We start from the raw sequence: 19,794 nt of genomic DNA, 5'->3' as shown, positions 1-19,794 counted from the left end.
AAAAAAAAAATGACTATGTACGCTCATTCTTGACCTTGGTGTTAAAATAAACGAACAATATTCTTGTCGTAAGGTCTGAAAAGTTTTATAAGCGAAGCTTTCGACTGTATCGCACAGTCTTCAGAGCACAAGACATCCACACATACCACAAGCATTACAACACGCTGAGGTCAATCTTAGTCCATCCAAAAGACAAGACACCGACCACAAAAAAGACCGGCATACGATACCGGTATAAGACTGGTATACGACATCACATGCAAGTTGTGGGAAAATGCTTGCCTCCAAAGCGATTAATCCCACGAAATCGACAAAAGGAAATACAAAACAAACCAAACAGATATGATACTCACAGGTCCTCTTGGTTTTAATATTGGCGTCACAGGCTTCACGGTACAATCTCAGCAAGTCACGGATTTCTACTCACTATCTACTACTCTCACAATGGCTCAAAACATACGACTCATACTAATCACTGGGCGTTTCATTTTATACTACGGATTGCATGCAGACGGGCCAAAAGTAAGCATCCGGTCTTTGACACATATCGTTCTCACTTATTTCACACCGATCATCACTTAGAAACTAATTAAATTCAAATGTCATTCATTTCGTCACGTATTCAAAGTCCTAGTCTCCGACACACTCCCCCCATATATTTCTCTCGAGGAATATATGTTCACTAGGAGACTGGTACTGGTTAATCACGTCCGCAATTAATTAACAAAACTTAAGATTAAAATGTTCACAGTTCATAGTTTAAATGTCACCGATTAATAAACAAGCAAAAAGTTAAAATGTCCTTGATTATTGTTCTTTAAATGTCCCTGGCTTGCTCCGCTTGTGCAATCTCCTGGATTCTCAGATTCGCTGTTTCAGCTGCAACTCGTTTTGGCTTGAAAGCTGGTGTTGTTGGATCCAGGGTTGCTTTGGGGGTGCGGTCGACAGACAATTCCAGTGGGTAAAGGTGCTGTACGGCTCGTTCCATTACTCCTTTTCCAGCTCGCATCTTGGCCCCACGTACTATTCCGTCACGTCCTACAATCAACTTATCCACAATTCCTAGTTTCCATGAGTTTCGATTTCGAGACTCGTCTTGAATAATAACAACGTCTCCAACTGAAGGGTGGGGAGTCTGTTCTCCTCCGCTCTTGCTGTGCCGCTCTCTCAGACTCCGCACGTATTCTTTTGACCACCTCGACCACATCGCTTCCTTGCAACGGAGGAGGTACTTAGCTCTCTTTCTCAGATCCGATTCTTGTATGTGATGTGCGCTTAGCTCAGGGAGCTGGGTCGGCTGAAGGTGCAGCATAGAGCTTGGAGTGAGCACTGGCATTTCAATATCTTCCTCTAGGTAACTCAGAGGTCGGCCATTTATGGCAATTTCTACATCGAGCACGACGTCACACAATTCGCTCCAGGATAAGGTGCCGTTCCCGACTGCTTTACGAAAGGCGGACTTGAACACGCCTATGAGCCTCTCAAATTGACCACCCCACCATGGGGCGCGGCTGAGGTTGAATCTCCAGGCAACGTCATGCTGGGCAAGGTAGTGGTGGAATTTCTCATCCTTTCTGACTTTGTTCATCCAATCAGCAGCAGCTTTAAACGTACTTCCATTGTCGGAATAGATCACGTGTGGGCGACCACGCCTAGCTATGAACCCTTTCAAGCTTGTGAGAAACTTGTCCGTCTCTAGGCTAGGAAGAAGATCAAGATACACTCCTCTGGTAAGACTGCACGCGTAGAGAACCAGGTAAGCCTTTCCCTCGGTTTTCCGCGTCAATCGATATTTAATGGGACCAGCGAAGTCGACTCCAATTGTCTGGTAGGGCGTCTCTCCTTGGGTGCGTGTGAGTGGCAAATTACCTGGAGGTGGTGACTGGTAAGCCTGAGCTTGGAATCTCTTGCAACCCCAACAGCTTTTGATTACTTTCTTTGTCAACCTTCTTAGGCGAGGGACCCAGTGGGTTTCTCGGACTTTGGCCATGGTAAGTGTAACTCCCCCGTGAAGGGTCGTTAAATGCACTTGCTGGACGAACTTGTAGGTGAACAAGCTGTCATCAGGTAGGTAGATGGGGTATGCACCAATGATTCGTCCCCTACACTCCAGTATTCCTCTATCGTTAGGCTGCAAATTTAGTTGAAGCTTATCAGCTGGGAAATTCTTCAAACTTCTGGCTTCAATTTGGGTGCGGTTGGTCCACCAGGCTTCTTGGTGCTTTATTTCGTCTGTGGTCAGTGGTCCCTTTAGTCCTCTTGGCTTCGGGTTTCTGCAGTTGGCGAGGAATCTGGCGATCCATGCGCAAATGCGCAGAGTTTTCAACAGGCTATATTTTTCCAACAGCTCGCTGAACACATCTCTCTCAGGTAGGGCTATGGCAAGGATTTCCTTTGTCACCTTGGCTTCTGCTTGAGACTCGGATGAGGCCTTGATTTCAATATTGGGGGGCCACTGATCCGGATAGGGTAACCATGGTGGCCCGTTCATCCAAAGTGGTGCGCTGATCACACTTCCGCCTCTGCTTCCTAGGTCAGCAGGGTTTTGGTCTGTGGGGACATGGTGCCAGACAATTCCTTGGTGTTGCTGAATCTTTTGCACTCGATTTGCAACGAACTGGCGATACTCTCCACATCCGTTTATCCAGTAAAGGGCGACAGTGCTGTCCAACCAGCAGTGGATAACTGGATTACAATTCTGCAATGCATCTCGAACGTTAACTGCCAGGTTCGCCGCCATGTGGCCTGCAACAAGCTCCAATCTTGGTATGGTTAGGTTCTGTTTTGATAGGCGAGACTTGGAGGTGATGAGACCCTGGGTGGTCCCTGACTCTTGGCCAACAACTGCGTAAACTGCGGCACAGACTCCTTGTGAGCTTGCATCTCCAAAGGCGTGGAGTTGGATAAACTGAATTGGCTCTCTAAACGGTGCAACTGCTCGCTTTACACTCAAGGTTTCTGGCAGGTTACGAAGCCACTTCCGCCACCTCTTATCCAAATCTATCGGGATGGGCACGTCCCAGGGTAACTTTCTCTCGCAGATATCTCGGAATATGAGCTTTCCACAGAGCGTTGTGGGTGATACCAACCCCAGGGGGTCGTAGATTTTGGCCAGCTGCGACAAGATTCCTCTTCTGGTAGGTTCAACCGGTTGCTGTGGGAAACAAACGCTTAACGTGTCGGCAATCTTGTCCCAAGGCAGTCCTAGCAGCTTCGTTAGTGTTGTTGGTGGTCCCAACTGTTGTTTAGCAAAGCTCAGATCCTCGCTGTCACCAGGGTCACCGTCTCTCTCTAGCTCAGGTGCATTTGAGTTCCACTTGTGTAGAACAAATTTGGCATCACCAAAGATTTTAATCGATCCTTCCTTTTGCTGTTGAGCTTGCGGCACTGTTGATGCACCAGATATCAAATCATCAACGTACAGGCTCTTTCTGATTTGGGCAACCAACTCCGGTTCTCGTTGCTCCCACGCGTCTAGATGTTGCTGTATAACTCAACCCAACAGAAAGGGTGAAGAGGTGAGGCCGAACAGGGCTCTGGTGAATCTGTAAGTTTCGATGGCTGATTGATCACGTGGTTTCCAATGAAATCGCAAGGCATCCCTTTCTTCTTCTTTAATGCGTACTTGTAAGAAAGCCTTCTGCAGATCTCCTGCCAGCAATACGGGGTAGAAACGAGCTCTGATTAAAACGTTCCATAATAGGTTCTGTAAGGGTGGTCCTGGATGAAGGCAGTCGTTTAAAGATGGCTGGCTGGGATTTTCTTTGGCGGAGGCATCATAGACGATCCTTAACTTGGTAGTTTCCGCGTTTTCTCGAACTACTGCTCTATGGGGTATGTAAAATTCAGTCCCTTTGGGTTCGGCCGGAGCTGGTTCGACGATTCCTTCTTCTTTCTGTTCCTGAATAATGGCGTCATACTGGTCATAGGCATTGGTGCGATCGAGTTTTCTTACGAGCTGCTGAAGTCTTTTAATACTTCCAGACTTGTTTGTGGGCAACTGTGGATGGCTTCCTTTCCAGGGGAGACCCGTTTGATAGTATCCGTCGGGATGACGTATCAACTGTTCCTTGAACTCAGAGTAGACCACATCCTGGTCGTTTGCTGAGGCGTCGGCGAGGCCAAGGACGTCTAAACGGCAGAGCTGTTCGAAGTCCACGCTGGTTGTCTGGGTAAGAAACGTGTTACTGGCTTCGTGTTCGTGGCCTGGTGACATGATTGTCCAGCCGAGTGTTGTCTTCTCCGCCACAGGTTGACCTGATAAAGCTATCTTCGGTGGAGTGCTAGTCTTGATTCTTGCGTACTCGGAAGCACCTAACACCAGATGAATGGGTAGTTTCGGTTTGCCATCTTTGTCGTCCATGTAAACATCACTCAGGTGCGTGTACCGTTTCGTCAACTCTTCATACTTGGGATTTTCAAGAGTCATGAGTTCCGGTTTGTCGACCTTGGATACTGTCACGCTCATACTGAAATCGCCACTCAGGGATGTCACGTTGACATTGTACATTTCTACTTTGGTTGTCATGGAGCCCAGCATCATTTCGATTTGTTTCGTTTGAGTTTCGGCCGGTTTCGTATGCAAGGCGTTGATTAGCCGAGCTGAGGCGTAAGAACTTCCAGCTCCGGTGTCAAGTAGGGCTCTTGTTTTAATTCCATTGATCTTGACTAAAACCACAGGGTACACCACTTCTGTTTTGTCACGTTGATGGGCCGTTAATAATCCTTCAGACCTTGGATCCTGTTGATCGCTGTCACAAATTGACGTGTGATGCTTCTTTCTGCATTTCTGACATACCATCTTGCTCTGACAATATTCAGCTTTGTGGGGGCCGGTGCAATTGAAACACAACCTCTTCTGAAGTAGGATAGACCGTCGTTTAGCCACGTCAACAACACTGGGGCAGTGAAAGGCTCGATGCTCTGTCGCGTCGCAGTACACGCAAGATGGCTTGCGTGCACCATTCTTTTGTTGGGTGTTGAACACCCGAAATGGGGGCTTATCTCTCTTCCTGTCATCACGGCGGTTTCTGTCATCTTGCTGATTTCTATCATCTTGTTTACTGATCGGATTTCTCCGCGTCCAAAGGCGCAACGCTTCTGTCAGCTTGTCGAAGGTCCAGTTTTCCCACGATGGGTCTGTTCGCACCAAGTCCCCTCTAATCGCTGGCAACTTGTCCAAAGTCATCGCAACATAACCGTTAACCTGTTCTAGTTTGCCCATTGTCTGTAAAGACTGCACTGCGAAAGTCAATTTATCGGAAAATTCGTGAATTCGGTAGGCATTCTGGTTAGGTATGATAGGAAGGTCGAAAATCTGCTGGGCGTAGGTCTTGATTATCTCTGAATCCTTACCGTACTTGTCCAACAGTACTGACTTGGCTCTGTTGTAACCTTCGTGTGAAAATGGTAGCCCTTCTATCGGTTTTTTCACCTTCGAGTCAAGGAAAGACTTCAAGTAGGCAAACTTCGTCACGCCCGGCATGGTCGCTTTGTCAATGATTTCCACGAATTGGTTCCAGAACCTGGGCCAATCTTCATAAGTGCCATTGAATCGAGCTATTTGAAGCTTGGGTAGCTTTGCTGCTTGCTCTTGGCCTGATCCCTCATCTGTAGGCTTGTTTTTTATTTGCGCTGCTTCGGCTTGTTCTTTCGCTACTTGAAGCTCGGCTTGGTACTTCAATTTTGCTTCGAACAACTTCTTCTCGAATTCCAAATCCTTTTCTTGTTTCTTCAGCTCCATTTTCTGATGAAATTCCTCTAAGGTGGTTTTCAGATGCCTGACGCTCTCGTCAGCAGCGACAATCTTGGCATCAACACTTGCATTCCACTGGTTAAGTTCTTCTAGCTCCACTTTTTCGGCGATTTTTTGTTCTTCAACAGTTCGTTTTAATTTGTCGGCTTCCATTGTTAAGGCTTTTATGGCAGAGAGATGCCTCTCTATCGCAGCTTCATTGTTTGATTCCACTATCGAACCGCTTCTGTTCACTGCTAACTTCAGCTGTTCTAGCTTGGTTTCTAAAGCTTCCATTATCGCGGTAAATTTCCTTGTTTTAGATCGGTTAGGCGGTCCCGTCGGAGGTGCCAGGTGTGGGAAAATGCTTGCCTCCAAAGCGATTAATCCCACGAAATCGACAAAAGGAAATACAAAACAAACCAAACAGATATGATACTCACAGGTCCTCTTGGTTTTAATATTGGCGTCACAGGCTTCACGGTACAATCTCAGCAAGTCACGGATTTCTACTCACTATCTACTACTCTCACAATGGCTCAAAACATACGACTCATACTAATCACTGGGCGTTTCATTTTATACTACGGATTGCATGCAGACGGGCCAAAAGTAAGCATCCGGTCTTTGACACATATCGTTCTCACTTATTTCACACCGATCATCACTTAGAAACTAATTAAATTCAAATGTCATTCATTTCGTCACGTATTCAAAGTCCTAGTCTCCGACACAATGATTGCGGTGAACATTACATTGGCGAGACAGCGAGAACTCTGGAGAAGCGACTGGGTGAACATCAGAGACAAACAACATCTGCGATCCAGGAACACCAGTCTCAGGCCAACCACCAGATCGACTGGGAAGGAGTCAAGATTCTTGATAAAGAGTCGGTAGATGTCAAAAGGAAAATCAAGGAAGCCATCCATATCAGACGTCAACGCCCAACGCTGAACAGAGAAGGGGGCTATGATCTTCCCGCCATTTTTGACCATCTGTGGTCACGTGATTAAACAATTTGCATTCACGAGACAACGTGAGCTAATTTCAATCGCTGATGAAGACTGTGCGATACAGTCGAAAGCTTCGCTTATAAACTTTTCAGACCTTGCGACAAGAATATTGTTCGTTTAACAAAAAAAAATGCTACACATTTCTCCCTTAAATTTTAGAGGATTATCCTCGTGCGGAGGGGGTTATAGAATGTTTAGCGATAGTTCCCGCTTTATAATCGCGAGAATTTGAATGCCTTTATAGCACAAATTACACAACCTTAGGCTGTAGAAAACTCTTAGGTTTAGGTTAAGATTTTTTATCCTACAGAAGTAGAATGATGAAATAGCGTGAACTTCAGCCATAATATCAAAACATGCGGATTCAAGGAAAGCATAACGCTGACTTCGTCACTATAATGTTTCTCAGAAATTACAATCGCAATTTTAGTACAAGTGGCCATTATTTTTCCAATTTAACATTTCTTTTGAGACCCGTGCACACGTTAAATTTAGTGCACTTTTTCACTGTTCAGTCATTCGTGTTCCATCTCGTTCTTCCCCTTCCCTTGCTCCTTGTTGGTTGTTTATTATTATCTCTACATAATGTATCGTCCTTTGCTAGTTTAGTAAACTATTATTTTAAGCTTTTATTCCGTATGAATGTTCTCTATACCAATCCTGTTATCATAAAATGAAATGCCGCAAGTATTAGTATAAAGAGGAGTTTTTGTTTGACTCATTATCATTATCATTATCACTCTAAAAAGGCAAGATGAAGATTTAAAAAACTGATTCATAAAGGAATTTTTTTGTAGGTAGAATTATCCAATTTTTAAAGACCTTTATACTTGCATTTTTGTAACAATTTGTTTTTGTATTAATTTTAAAAAATTGTATAGACTCACTTTCTTCACCCCTGCTCCCACTTAATAGTAATATATTTGAATGTTAATTGTAAATGAAATTTCAATGTTATATTTTTATATCAAGAGACAGACATGTATATGAATTAATTAAATTAATTTAGGAATAGCGCGAAAAAGTGCTGATACACTTGTCAAGTCTTCAACAAGATTGCATTGACAAGTTGTTTTCTGTTGTGTAATGTGGCATGTAGATGTAGAGTTTTTGTTTCGAGAACAAGAAAATTCTTAATATTGTTGGATTTGTGCTGAGAATGCCAACGCTGTTCCCAGTTTACCTTGGAAGAGAAACGACTTAGGGAGCCAAAATACGAAAAAGAGTCCAGGCTTTCTCGCAGTTCGTGGCGAATGCGCGAAATATGCCTCTCACATCAGTTCGAGAAAGGTGTGGAAACTTATACTGTCTGGTCAATGTTGCTATGACGACTACAGTCAACACCAGGACATCGAGCTCAGGATTAGAGCTCTGGACTCGAGCTATTTTAAGTTGTTTTTTTAGGGGGTTTTTTATGTAAAAGCTTTTGTTGCTATGATATTCATGTTATTTTTACACTATATATAGTAAATAAATATAGCATTGCCTCAACCAACAAATAAATGCTAACCGCAAAAAAACCGAAATGAAAGCTAAACGCAAGCAAACCGGAGTGAAAGCTTACCGGTCCTCGTAGAGGCTAACCGAAGCGCTGTTAGAATCCTGGCTCGTATCCTAAGCTCGAGTCCTGGCTCGGTATTTAGCTGTGATGCGATGATGACTATTAGAAACTCGGTGTCAAAATTAAGCAACATTGAATGGATGGGTGAATTGTGTTAAAAATCAAGCTCAGGAAGCTTTCGAGGCAATGTGACTTTTTATTTTCTAAACAATTCCTTGGAAATTAAGCCATCTTTTCCCAGGTCAACTCCCGCGAACTGCAAAGACCTTGCCTCCTTTTTACTGTCTGTCGTTTCTACATGTGTGAGAATCTTTTTTGCCTGGAGTGAAAAACGCGTGCAGAGTTATTTGTAACATGAAAAGTAAAAATTCTTTTTTTCAGTCGGGAACGAGGGTTGCTGCTTTCAGCGAATCCTCATTAAAATTCCCGAGCAATTGCCGATTGCAATAAACCAATAAACTAACAATACGGGCTCAGTGTACGTTGCGTTACTTGGTCAGTCCTGAAGACGAAGACATTCCGACCACAAAGTGCATTTGTTGCCTTGGTTATCAATTTTGATGCAAAAGAAACTTCAAAGAACTGCGCGTGCTGGATGAAATGAAGCAGAACCTTTTGAAAAAGAGTTTCCTGCCTTTTGTACATTCCACGTTCTCTCTCTGCACGCACAGCAAAAAGTGAGCCTTTTTTGGACGCGAGAAGTTTAATTCTTGCATGTCCTACCCTGCCAGAAAATAAAGGCCAGATTATTTGGTTGTTGTCACTCGAAATTCCAGCCATAACTTATTTCATAAACTATGCGAGAGTAAGCGTCCAGCTCGCCTTTACAATAGCATCCATTGAATTTTCGGTATGCGGTTAAAAACCCTTTGGGACAGCATCTTATGTTGTTGGTAATTTGCGTTTGTTTTTTGAGCTGAATGCGTGCGACCGCCACAAGTCAAATTCAAAGCGTTTGCCAAACCTTCTGTTTCAGTGTTCTAAAATTAACTATCCAAACTCCTGGAACTTTTAAATCTTTTCATATATTAAAAGAAAATTTTTATATCTTCTAAAAACTTTGTAAAGCACAAAGTCACGTACGCATTTTGTTGGATTAATTTTTCAATAATAACAGGAACTTTTTTAGGCATTCCCAAATTTATACATGGTTGTTGAGAAGTACATCAGTGTTTGATGAGTGGAGGAGTCCAGTTTACAATAAAATCCCACGAGACCAACGCCTTACAGCCCTTGGGGCTGTGCAAATGACTCGCTTTACGCCCCCCCGTCTCCAGCGTGCAACTGTGTGCGCAAAAAAGGCGTGGAACTACCTCTGGATCAAGCTTAGCTAATCAATCACATTGATTACTGACAGTCAACATCATAATTCTAGTAAACTAATCTTGCGCAAAAAACGCTCGATCGAAGACTGTTCTTGTTGCGCGCATGACGACTCGAAATTGTGGTGTTGAAAAAGCACAATCTGCAAGGTGCGTATGCGGTACTTTGGTTTGATGTTTTCTCGGCGCGTATCAAAAATTAAATTAGCAGTTGTCGGTGTCGTGTAATTTTAATGACAAAACATCATTGGATAAAGCACAATGCTAATTATGGGGGCGCTTTCTATTGGCTCATAACACCTTGTTCTGTCAAGCTTCATTTGGAACGCGCGCTCACGCATGCGTTCTAGTGGATGATCCATGTGCTGTGTGATTAATAACCAGGGTTATGATGTTCAAGAGTATATTTGAGTGATCGCGGACAGGCTATGAGCTGCTAGAACGCTGTGGAACTCGGAGCAAGGAGGTTACGGCTCAGATTATCTGCTTACGGCCATGCAGAGTTCTAGTGAAGTGATCATGGACAGATCGAAGCCTGTTGGCGGTGAGCTTGTCGTGAGTACTTCAGCCTCTGTTGACTTAACCCCGGGAGGACATGGCGAGCTTCTTCAATCCGCTGCGATCTCGTTGTCTTTAAAGTCCTCTTCCTCTCCAACTCCAGTGGACTGCGAGCTAGAGGAAGCAGACAATCCTAACGCTGGGCTCGAGCAAGCGTTGCAGTCCTTCGTAAGGTACGTACGTTGATCAAGTTGATTTATTGATCAATTAACTAAGCACGTTCTGGAAATGGCTTGGTGCGGGATGTGTCGCGTGCAGCTGGTTTGTAATCACGCCTGCCCAATGAATGTTGTTCTTTTTTAATCTCGAGTAAAAGCGCGTTTTTAAATTTATTACGTGTTTCATTTTGAAGCCCTCCGGGTTTGTGGTTGATATAGGCAGGTCTTAACATCACCGCATTACGACTTTTTGACTTTGTGCATAATTTGGATGATTGTTAGGTGTAAACTAGATTAGCTGATGAAAGTGTTTAATTTGAGTTTGTTTTTGTCGAGGAATTGTCGATTTACTGAAGCCATGTGGGTTTCTGCTTTGGGCAGATGTGACGCAGGAATGCGGGAAGTCGCTTCACTGTTTTTCCGTTTTGCACGTGGCCTTGAAAAATATTTCATTCATTCGCAAACTTCGCACGATTTAGGAATTTCGGAGCAAATACTTAGCCATCGATCGTTGAGATGATATACCAACTTAGCAGAGATCGAACGAAATCTTTATATGTGTTTACAAGATTGTTGTAATTATCAGAAGTGTATAAAGTGCACAGCTCGATCGCTGACATAAGCACGAGTTTCTGTTTTGTAAACACAGAAAACGTTTATTTCACCAGGCAAAAATATGAAGTTTCCTTTACCCCCTTTTAGTGAGGTGGCAATTTCGTTATGCATGTAGCCTTGAAGTCTTTTGAAGTTTTCATTACTTTCTTTTTGCTAAAAACGCTATTTCGTTTAAATGAATGGGATGCAAATCATTTCCCGGCTTAAGTTTTGTGACTGCATGATTTGAGTTGTTTTTGATTTGTTCATTGAAGCGTGATAAATGACTGGTGGTCAAGCGAAACCTTTTACATAACGCTTTTATTTATTATCTGCGGGTAACATTTGTCTAGAACGTTTGATCGGCGACCTTGTTCGCAAACTATCAAGATCATGCCGGCACGGAATATACTTGAAGGTGCAATGACTTTTCTGTATATTAGTTTATATGACGTAAATTCACACTGCGTTACTTCGTCCACAGCGGGTCGAGTAGTGACCCCTACGGAGTGTAATTCCATTGGATAGCAGGAATAATTTCAGTGTACCAAACGATATAACTCCATGAATCCATTCCACGCTAATATTTCACAAAAGAGGACCTTCCCAGTAATTTGTCATTTTAGCCGTGTGAAATGTTCGTGATTGGCGAGGTAATAAACTCCAGGCTTGTAAAACAAACACGCTGTCATAAAGTCGGCATCGTAGGTGCATTTCACATGCGATCGAATTCAATGAAACACGTGTAGATTAGAATTGTGTGATCGCGATTAGGACGGCTAAAAGTCAGGTGCTTTGGTCAAATATCACGATATAATAGCTTTTCATGCGAGCAATTACTTTGAAATGCATTTTCACTTGGGCGGGATTTTTTACGATCTGTGAAAATAAAACGGAACGGTATATAGGTCATCCTGTAGGTGAAACGCTCTTCTTTGTAGCGCCGTTTTTGCGGAGGGGCCTTTTACGGAAAGATAACAATTTAGGGTAAATGTAGGGGCGAAGAAAATTTTTGCGGGAATATTTCGCGGGAAAAGTTAAAAAGCTCGCCGTGTTAATTTTTTTGTTGCTTGAAACAAAAGTTTGGCATTTTAGAAAGCGTGTTGAGTTGCAACATCGTTCTCGGGTAATTTTAAATTCATCATTTTTTTACAATAAAGATTAAAAGCAAAGAATTCCTTTGAGACATCATGATCTTACTTGAATGTTAGACTTCAAATGTCGGTGTTGAAATTGACAACGTTGTTTATTTCGTGTTTGGGAATAAAACGACGAAAGGTTTTATTGCAAATATAAAGACAATATACAGGCGCGTTGTGGAATAGCGCCATGTCTGCAGGCTTTGTTTTGCCATGTGTTCTTGTGTTTAACGATCCATCGGGTCGTGGGAACAGCCTACGCATTGTTCACCACGAAATATTTTAAAGAAGTTATTGCTCTACTGTCTGCTAGCGAGACGTGTTGACCAAAATATGCCATTTGGAGACTTCTCTTTCACTTATAAAAGAAAATAAAAATACATTTGCCAGCTGCCTGTCGTTTTGTTAAAAAAAATATTCACTTGCAAAATGTTGGTTGAAGATCTATTGTAACAGGGTTTATTTAGACTTCAAGCGTTTCAACACTGTTAGTTATAGTTTGTGCACATTGACAGTGAGAAATAACCTCACTTAATAAACCTCGCAAATTTTGATTTAAAAGACTTTACTCATCAGATAATTAATTCATAATTGGTGAATAAGACATGTCGCCATCAATCATAATTAGAAAGCAGTAATGGGATGTGATAAATATTTGACTTAAAGTAAATAAGTAATCGCGAATTTCAATTTCAAATGTTTATGTTTCAAGTTTTAAAAGGGTAGTTTAATGGTTTCAACATTTGATAATTTGGATATTTGCATCAAAAATCAGACTTTTTCAATTATATTTTTGTTTTGTAAAATTTTGTTTAAGGAGGTAATTTAAATTTGACAAGTTCTGCTTACTATAAATCACTTTGAAACTGTTTACTTAAAAAAAAAGTTTTATTTAGCAATTTCCTTTCATCAGGGCAATTCATTTCACATGTGTATGAAACCTGTCAATTGTTTTTTTTTTTTTCTTGAAATCATGATTGCAGTTTTAAGCATAATGTTATCAGTTAATCTTGAAAAGAAATAGTGTAAAGTAGTCCATAAGTGGGATTCTAAAGAATAAGGATTGCCTATTAATAGTATTCATGTGTTATCTTTAAAACCATCAACAACAGAGCCAGGTGTTTTATATTCTAACTTCATTAGATATTAATAGCTCACCTGTCTAAAGAAAATGTGCTTTTGTTGTTTAAGTGGCAAATGTTGTGAAAGCTTTTTTTGCTGCGCAAATTTGACCAACTTTGACATGAAAGGACAAATGATTTCTATCAATGCACTCTAAAGTTTTTGTAGAAAGAAGTTCCATAAGGTTTTTGAGTGAAAAAAATTGTCTTTCAAGTACATTGTTGCTCATTTGGTTGAGGACAACACAGAATTATACCTTTTCTGAGATGTAGAAAGTACACATTAATGTGATAGAAATTAAGACGTCTTTGCTTTCTAATATACATAATAAGACACAAACTCTATTGTGAAATTATTAGTCAACTCTTTTATGGTTATACTTATAAAAGTTCATCTATTGGATGTTACTAAGAAATTTAATTAAAATCATTTATTGTATTTTTGTGTGTGGGAGGTGTAGGGGATTTACTGTTTTATAAACTACTCAGACTTGACCCTCCTTATGAGCCACTAGACTAGAAAACTGCAGCTTTGAAATCTGAGGGATTGACATATATCTTGAAATCTTTTTTTCCTTTCAGCAAAGAAATACAAGAAAGGATCCAAAAAATATTGGTAACTTTCTTTTTAAACTGTTTTATCTTCACTAATGTAACATAATTTACATAGTTAATGTTAGTATTAAATAAATAATGAGATCTATCGGTAGTTAATTAGTTTGTTTAATTTACAGTTCATTGTGTTAGCTGGCTAACTCTTGCTGTTGTTTTCCAAAACGTGAAAAGTTTGTTGAACTAAAATTTATTTTGAAATGTGCTGAGGATAATTGGGTTCTTTTCTTCTGTAAGCTGCAAATACTTAAACACTGTTTAATTTGGTTGATTATCAGTTTTAAGTTTATTAAGGTAGATGCGTGCCTTCTACAAAGAAATTACTGTAGACACTTTAGATGATGTGAAACATGTATGTTTTTCAGGAAGAGGTACAACAGTTGTCTGACACTGAGAAATTATTACTTTACCTTCGACTACCTGGAGAGACAGCATCAGATTCTAAAGATGACTTTGACAAGTAAGTATATTATATCTTTTTTTTCTGTTGATCATCAGCAAGGTTCCCTTTACTGCTCCTTTCAACAACACATGAACTCTAATGTTCAAAACCGACTATTCCATTTTTGTTACTCGGAATTGTAAAGGATGGAAATCTACCGATCACAACTCACAGACGTGGCCTTTTAAATTCCCTGAAGTGAACTTCCGTTTCCTAAGAGACCCACTAAATTAATTGATGGATGGGATGCAATCGACAGTAAGTTAAATAATCAGGAGGTTTGAGATATCAAGAGTTCAAGAAATCAGCATTCCCCTGTAATCTGCCACTCCCTGAAGAGATAATATGCCCTTTTATGTAGGTGCTGCTGAAAAATAGCCTGATGCTACCCCAGTCTGCCTAGACGAGTGCACGTATAGACTGCAGCATTCAAGATTCTCTTGATTCCTTTCCAGCTAGCACCGTTGTCCTCTTAAACAACTACCAGTACCTCTACTATGAGAGATAAGAGCTTAGAACCACATAGGCAAGGGAATCAATGCAGATTTTAGTATTAAAATAGGATCAGTCAAACTAAAATGTTAAGATTGCAATAAAATAATTATTGTTTCTCCTTAGCAATCAAGCTCTTCCAATTTCCACAACAAGAGCAGAGCAAACACAAGCTTTCCATTGGTGAGTTGGTGGATACATCAGGCATTTGCTCATGATCATAGCTGTTTGTAAAGTGTCATTACAGCCCAACGCTCATCAGTAATCATAGTTGTCATTGTTTTCATTGTCATCGTCGTCATCATCATCAACCATGACAAGTCTTGTTAACACACAATTATTGAAAAACAATTCAACCAGTTGGATTGTTTTTGTCACTGAAAAAAGCCTTTTTCATGGAGATGTCAATAAAGTTTGTACTGTATTGCATTGTACTGTAGTTTGGAGACCTTATGATTTCAAACAATTGAAAGTTTGCATCACTTTTATTTCAGGATTCGCTGTCATTTGGAGGAGTGTGACAACAACTCAACTCTGCCTAAACATGAGGTGTATGACGAATACAAGTAAGATACTGTGAATGTAACCTTAAGTATGACAGACATTCCAACCCTATTGATTTGATCGGGAGTCTCCCGTTTTGATGTCTTGTCTCCCGCTCTTCTGATTTTTATCAAATTCTCCCAATTTATAATGAAATTCTGAAGACAAGGAAAAATTGCTCATCTTTTGTATTTTTTACGGCTTGAGTGTTTAACATTACATATTACACTTTTTTCTTGTGTAATGTCTCATAAGTAATGTCAAAAATGCAGGAAATCACACTTGAGAGAACCTAAATTTTCATGATATCTTGGGGGAGCATGCCAACAGACCGCCTTGGGGCTTGCGCCTTTGGCACTAAAAAAATACTCCTTATTTTCCTTCAAAAGGGGTTGGAATCTTTGGTGTGAGTTTGTTACATCGAGTGACCATGGTCATCAAAATATTTTTCATATATCTAAGTTATGAAGATTTTGGAAAATGTTGAGTTTTGTCTAATAGTTGGTCATTCTTAGCAAATGTTATTAGCTGATTATATTGCAATCATTAAAATGATGAAAATATTATTTGTTCTTCAGAGCTCACTGTGAGAGTATGAATGCTGCACGGACGTTGAGTGCACCTGACTTTGGTAAAATCATCAAGTGCGTGTTCCCAAGAGTAAAAGCTAGAAGACTTGGGACTCGGGGAAATTCAAAATATCCTTTCAGACTGTGTTTAAAAAGAATTTACGACTGACATCTTCTTTTTATTTCTGTAGCCTTGTCTTGTTTAACTTTACTGTTGGTGTCTGTTTCTGTGAATGTTATGTGTTTGTAAACTATTCTTCTGATAATTTTCCTATTTTAATGACATGACTCACCAGAATAGTCTATATTCTAGCCTCAAATCTGACTTGACTGCAGTGAGCCTCTCTATGGGTATTTCCAAAGAAATCGAAGACACCAAGATCACCGCTGAAAAACGAAGATGTCAAGATAAAAGCGAAGATCTGAAATTGCCCAAAATTGGCGTGATCAAATTGAACACTATGATATAAAACTGTCAAAACTCGTAAACATTACAAAAAATATCTGTAATTTCTGAGTTTTGGCATTTGACTAAATTTCATGAAAAAAATAAACGAAGATAAAATGAAGATCTGATTAAAAAACAAAGATTTGCAAACAAAGACCGTGGGTACCCATAGAGATGCTCAGACAATTCTGGAAAACAATTATTATACGACCCATTATAAAACCTTGTGCACTCCTTTTCTGCCCATGTTCTTACATGTATGTTATGAACTCCTTAACCATTCTTAAATACTGTTACAGTGGTATCCAAAGAAAAAAGAATGTGAAACCACCCACCCTCCCATCCCTTCAAGTTCCTTCAGCAAATGAGAAAGATAAGGTAGGGTTACTTTACTTTACTTTACTTCAGTTTTTCTAAATCATTAGCATGAAATCACTTTTTTACATGTCAACTCTCTAAATTTTAACCTGAATTTCTCTTGGCTTTTAGAGTTCAACAAATACAGCAAACAATTTGACTGGAGGGGACAAAATTGAGGAAGACCAAACTTTGTCTGCGGCATGTTTACTTGTGTGTGAATGGGCAAACAAACTTCTAGGCAGAGTTTTTAGCACATTGATTGAGCTGGCCAGATTTCTTGTTGGCGGAAGTTATGTTTCCAGCAAGTCTATGGCAGCATTTGTTGTAATGTCCAGCAATGATCTAAACACGCCTCAGATTGGCCACTCGTTAGTGTCATTGATTACTCCTTTAAAACAAGTCGAGGAGCAAATGCTGCTGACGCAGAAACGACGCCAGTCACAACAGTTACCAAAGAAGATGCCACAACGACAACAGCAGAAACAGATTCAACAAATTCCTGGTAATGCCATGTTACAGCAAGGCCAAGCCATGTGTAACACACCACAGCAGTTGTTGAATCATAAAACACTGGTAAGACTGATCAACTTTAGTCCAATATCAGTCCATTGTTGAGTAGAGTAGAACCATGAACCTCTAAGGTATTTTTTCGGTCAGGCAAGCAACCTTTCATTCTAACTTGTCCAATTGGTAAGGACCCAGGCAAGCTGTCTGCCAGTTACATGTAAATTAGGATTTTGCAACAAAAAATTAAACTAAGGTAAGCACTTAGCTGGCCCAGGCAATGAAAAATTTGAGACTTGCTTGGCAAGCCCAAAACTTGAATTCAATGCACCATGAAATTCTTAGAAATAACTGAATATGTGCTTATTATACCTTTATGGCGAACAATATTATAAAAAGTTAAACATTTAAAACTTGGGACTATAAGGCTACAGAAAAATTAAAATGGAGTAGGTCAAGGCTTGTTTGTAAATTAGCGATTTTCACATTATGAGACAGGTAAATCTTGTCCTAGCATTCCTAGCATACAGTTTGACCTCCAAATGAACATCAATATTTTCTCCACTGCTAATTCCACATACACTGTACTGGTAGTTTTGGCATCTCTATCTGGGAGAATTTGAAATTTCATCAGTTGAGGTCATCTTATGAATTGCCAACTTAAGTTTTTATGGAATAGCAAACTAAAAAAAGTCTGTATACAGCTTGGTGGCCCATAAGGCCATGCTTATCCTGGTTTCAGTAGCATGAAGCGACTAGGAACATTTCTACTCCCCCCTGGATGGGATGCTAGTCCACGGCCGGCAGGGTTACCCTCAGCATTAAAATCACTGGTACCCATTTATACACCTGGGTGGAGGCACTGTGAGAGTAAAGTGTTTTGCCCAAGAACACAAAACAATGACCCCAGCCAAGGCTCAATCCTGAGTCCAGCGCACTAACCATTAGGCTGCCACACCTCACACATAGTAAACTAAGAAATCACTCAAATGTTGATGGTGATCGAGCTGAAAGAATGTTTAAGACCACCTTGAAATTATGTAAAAAAAAAGATGACATGAAGTTGCTTTCTGTTTTGTTTTAGGTAAGCATATCAAATCAACAGAAGCCTGTCCATAAGCAGCCATTACACATCCAACCAAAACCAATACAGCCTGCCCTTCAGAGTCCCCCTGCTCAGATGGGACAGTTTTACTCACAACAGCAGCCTACGGGCAACCCTACCACCCCGCCCAGTGGCTATCCAACCAAGATAAGACCCATAACTCCATCAATGATATCCCCAACGACACCCATCCAACCTGCAGTGCCGCAAACACCATCACCTTTCCAGTCATCGCCAAAGTTCAACACTCCTGGAACACCACAAAATCGTCCAGTTACACCGAGTTCAGGAAGTGCAACCCCTCGACACACGCCAAACTCAGCGGAACCAACCCGGTTTCTTTTCACGCCAATACCAAATAGTTCTCAAGAACAGAGGGTGACCAGAGGAGAAACAAGCCCACCCACATTGCGACCAACTGCTACTCACCCTAGCCAGCTGATGAGCAGTGACTGGTCCCAGCAAGGAGCATCTCAGATGGGAGTCAATGACGTGCCAATGTCACCTAGTAAACAGCCAAGACTGATAAATCAGAATCCACCGTCAACTCCAACATCTAACCGCAGACCTGGCTCGTTTGCATACCCCTTGCCATCACCAAGGACTCCTCAACGCATAGCACCTCAGCAGTATGTCACTTCCCCTACAATGGCTTCTCCTGGGTGTGGTCGGCAACTGAACCCTATCTCTCCTAATGTTGCACAGCGAGGACAGGAATTCATGCTTCCATTAGCGATAACCAATGTTGAGAATATGGCTCAAACAGGGTTCTCACAGGGTGTGAACATGACCAGTCCACCATCATCTTCTGCTGATGTGCATATGTCTCAACAACATTCTAAGCAAGGGTAAGTTAGGCACGGTGCGACAAGAAAAATAATAACCCCCCCTGATAGTTGCTTATTTCTTTAGACAAATTATTTAAAATCTTTTTACTTTCTGTATCAAGGCAATACAGTTTGCACTTGCTGATCAGTATCTTTATCCTTACAACCTTTATTCCCATTTTCCATCGATAATATGAGAAGAAATTACAATTTGATCAGTGTTATGTCTCAGAAGGAAGGGTTATGGATATGACTTGTCTACAATATTTTTATCCCTTAAATTAAGTACAATGTGATAATGTCCCTTCATAGCATCTCTTCTTGTTTATGTTGTGGAGATTGGGTACCATACAAAATTTTGTTCTATCCAGTCATCATAAATAATTTTATGACACTTGAGCTGATGTGCCATTTGTAATGTATTTTTGTGGGTTGCAGCTGATGTATTTTGGTGACTTCAAGGATAGATTTCAAGTTTTCTGTCAAGCCATCCCACAGCTGATTTTTCCCCTGTAGTTGACCCTAGTTAATCCAAACGAGATTTCATGTATGAACTTTTACATGTAGCAAGGAGAGACCAAAAACACTATGTAAAGATACAATGTATCTGTACTGACGGTAAAACAGAGGTTACTATTAATGCTAACAGTTTTCTTTGCATATTTTTCAGGGGTACAGGGATTGTTCCTAAA

General features: G+C 40.8%; 2 protein-coding genes across 3 annotated transcripts in view; one reads left to right on the top strand and one right to left on the bottom strand.

Moving 5' to 3' along the window:
• LOC144644869 (uncharacterized) overlaps window positions 1–14,272 on the top strand; it is a 32,136-nt gene extending 17,864 nt beyond the window's left edge. Inside the window, exons 22-23 of one of the 2 annotated variants that reach the window (XR_013569207.1) lie at window positions 13,783–13,816; window positions 14,178–14,272. The gene's annotated coding sequence lies outside the window, so the exon portion shown is untranslated. Of the gene's footprint in view, window positions 1–10,014; window positions 10,144–13,782; window positions 13,817–14,177 lie in introns of those variants that run through there. The other variant, XM_078504421.1, reaches the window with a different exon arrangement.
• On the bottom strand, window positions 342–6,463 carry LOC144644882 (uncharacterized). The gene has a single exon (XM_078504436.1). It carries the CDS (start codon window positions 6,029–6,031, stop codon window positions 3,494–3,496), a length of 2,538 nt encoding a protein of 845 aa, XP_078360562.1. The 5' UTR covers window positions 6,032–6,463; the 3' UTR covers window positions 342–3,493.
• Window positions 14,273–19,794: the final 5,522 nt, after the last annotated feature.

Source organism: Oculina patagonica, chromosome 2 (genome assembly GCF_052425735.1).
Source record: "Oculina patagonica isolate OP01 chromosome 2, crgOcupat, whole genome shotgun sequence".
Lineage (NCBI taxonomy): Eukaryota > Metazoa > Cnidaria > Anthozoa > Scleractinia > Oculinidae > Oculina > Oculina patagonica.
Note: the sequence above shows the minus strand (reverse complement) of the source record. Positions and strands in the feature narration are given on the sequence as shown.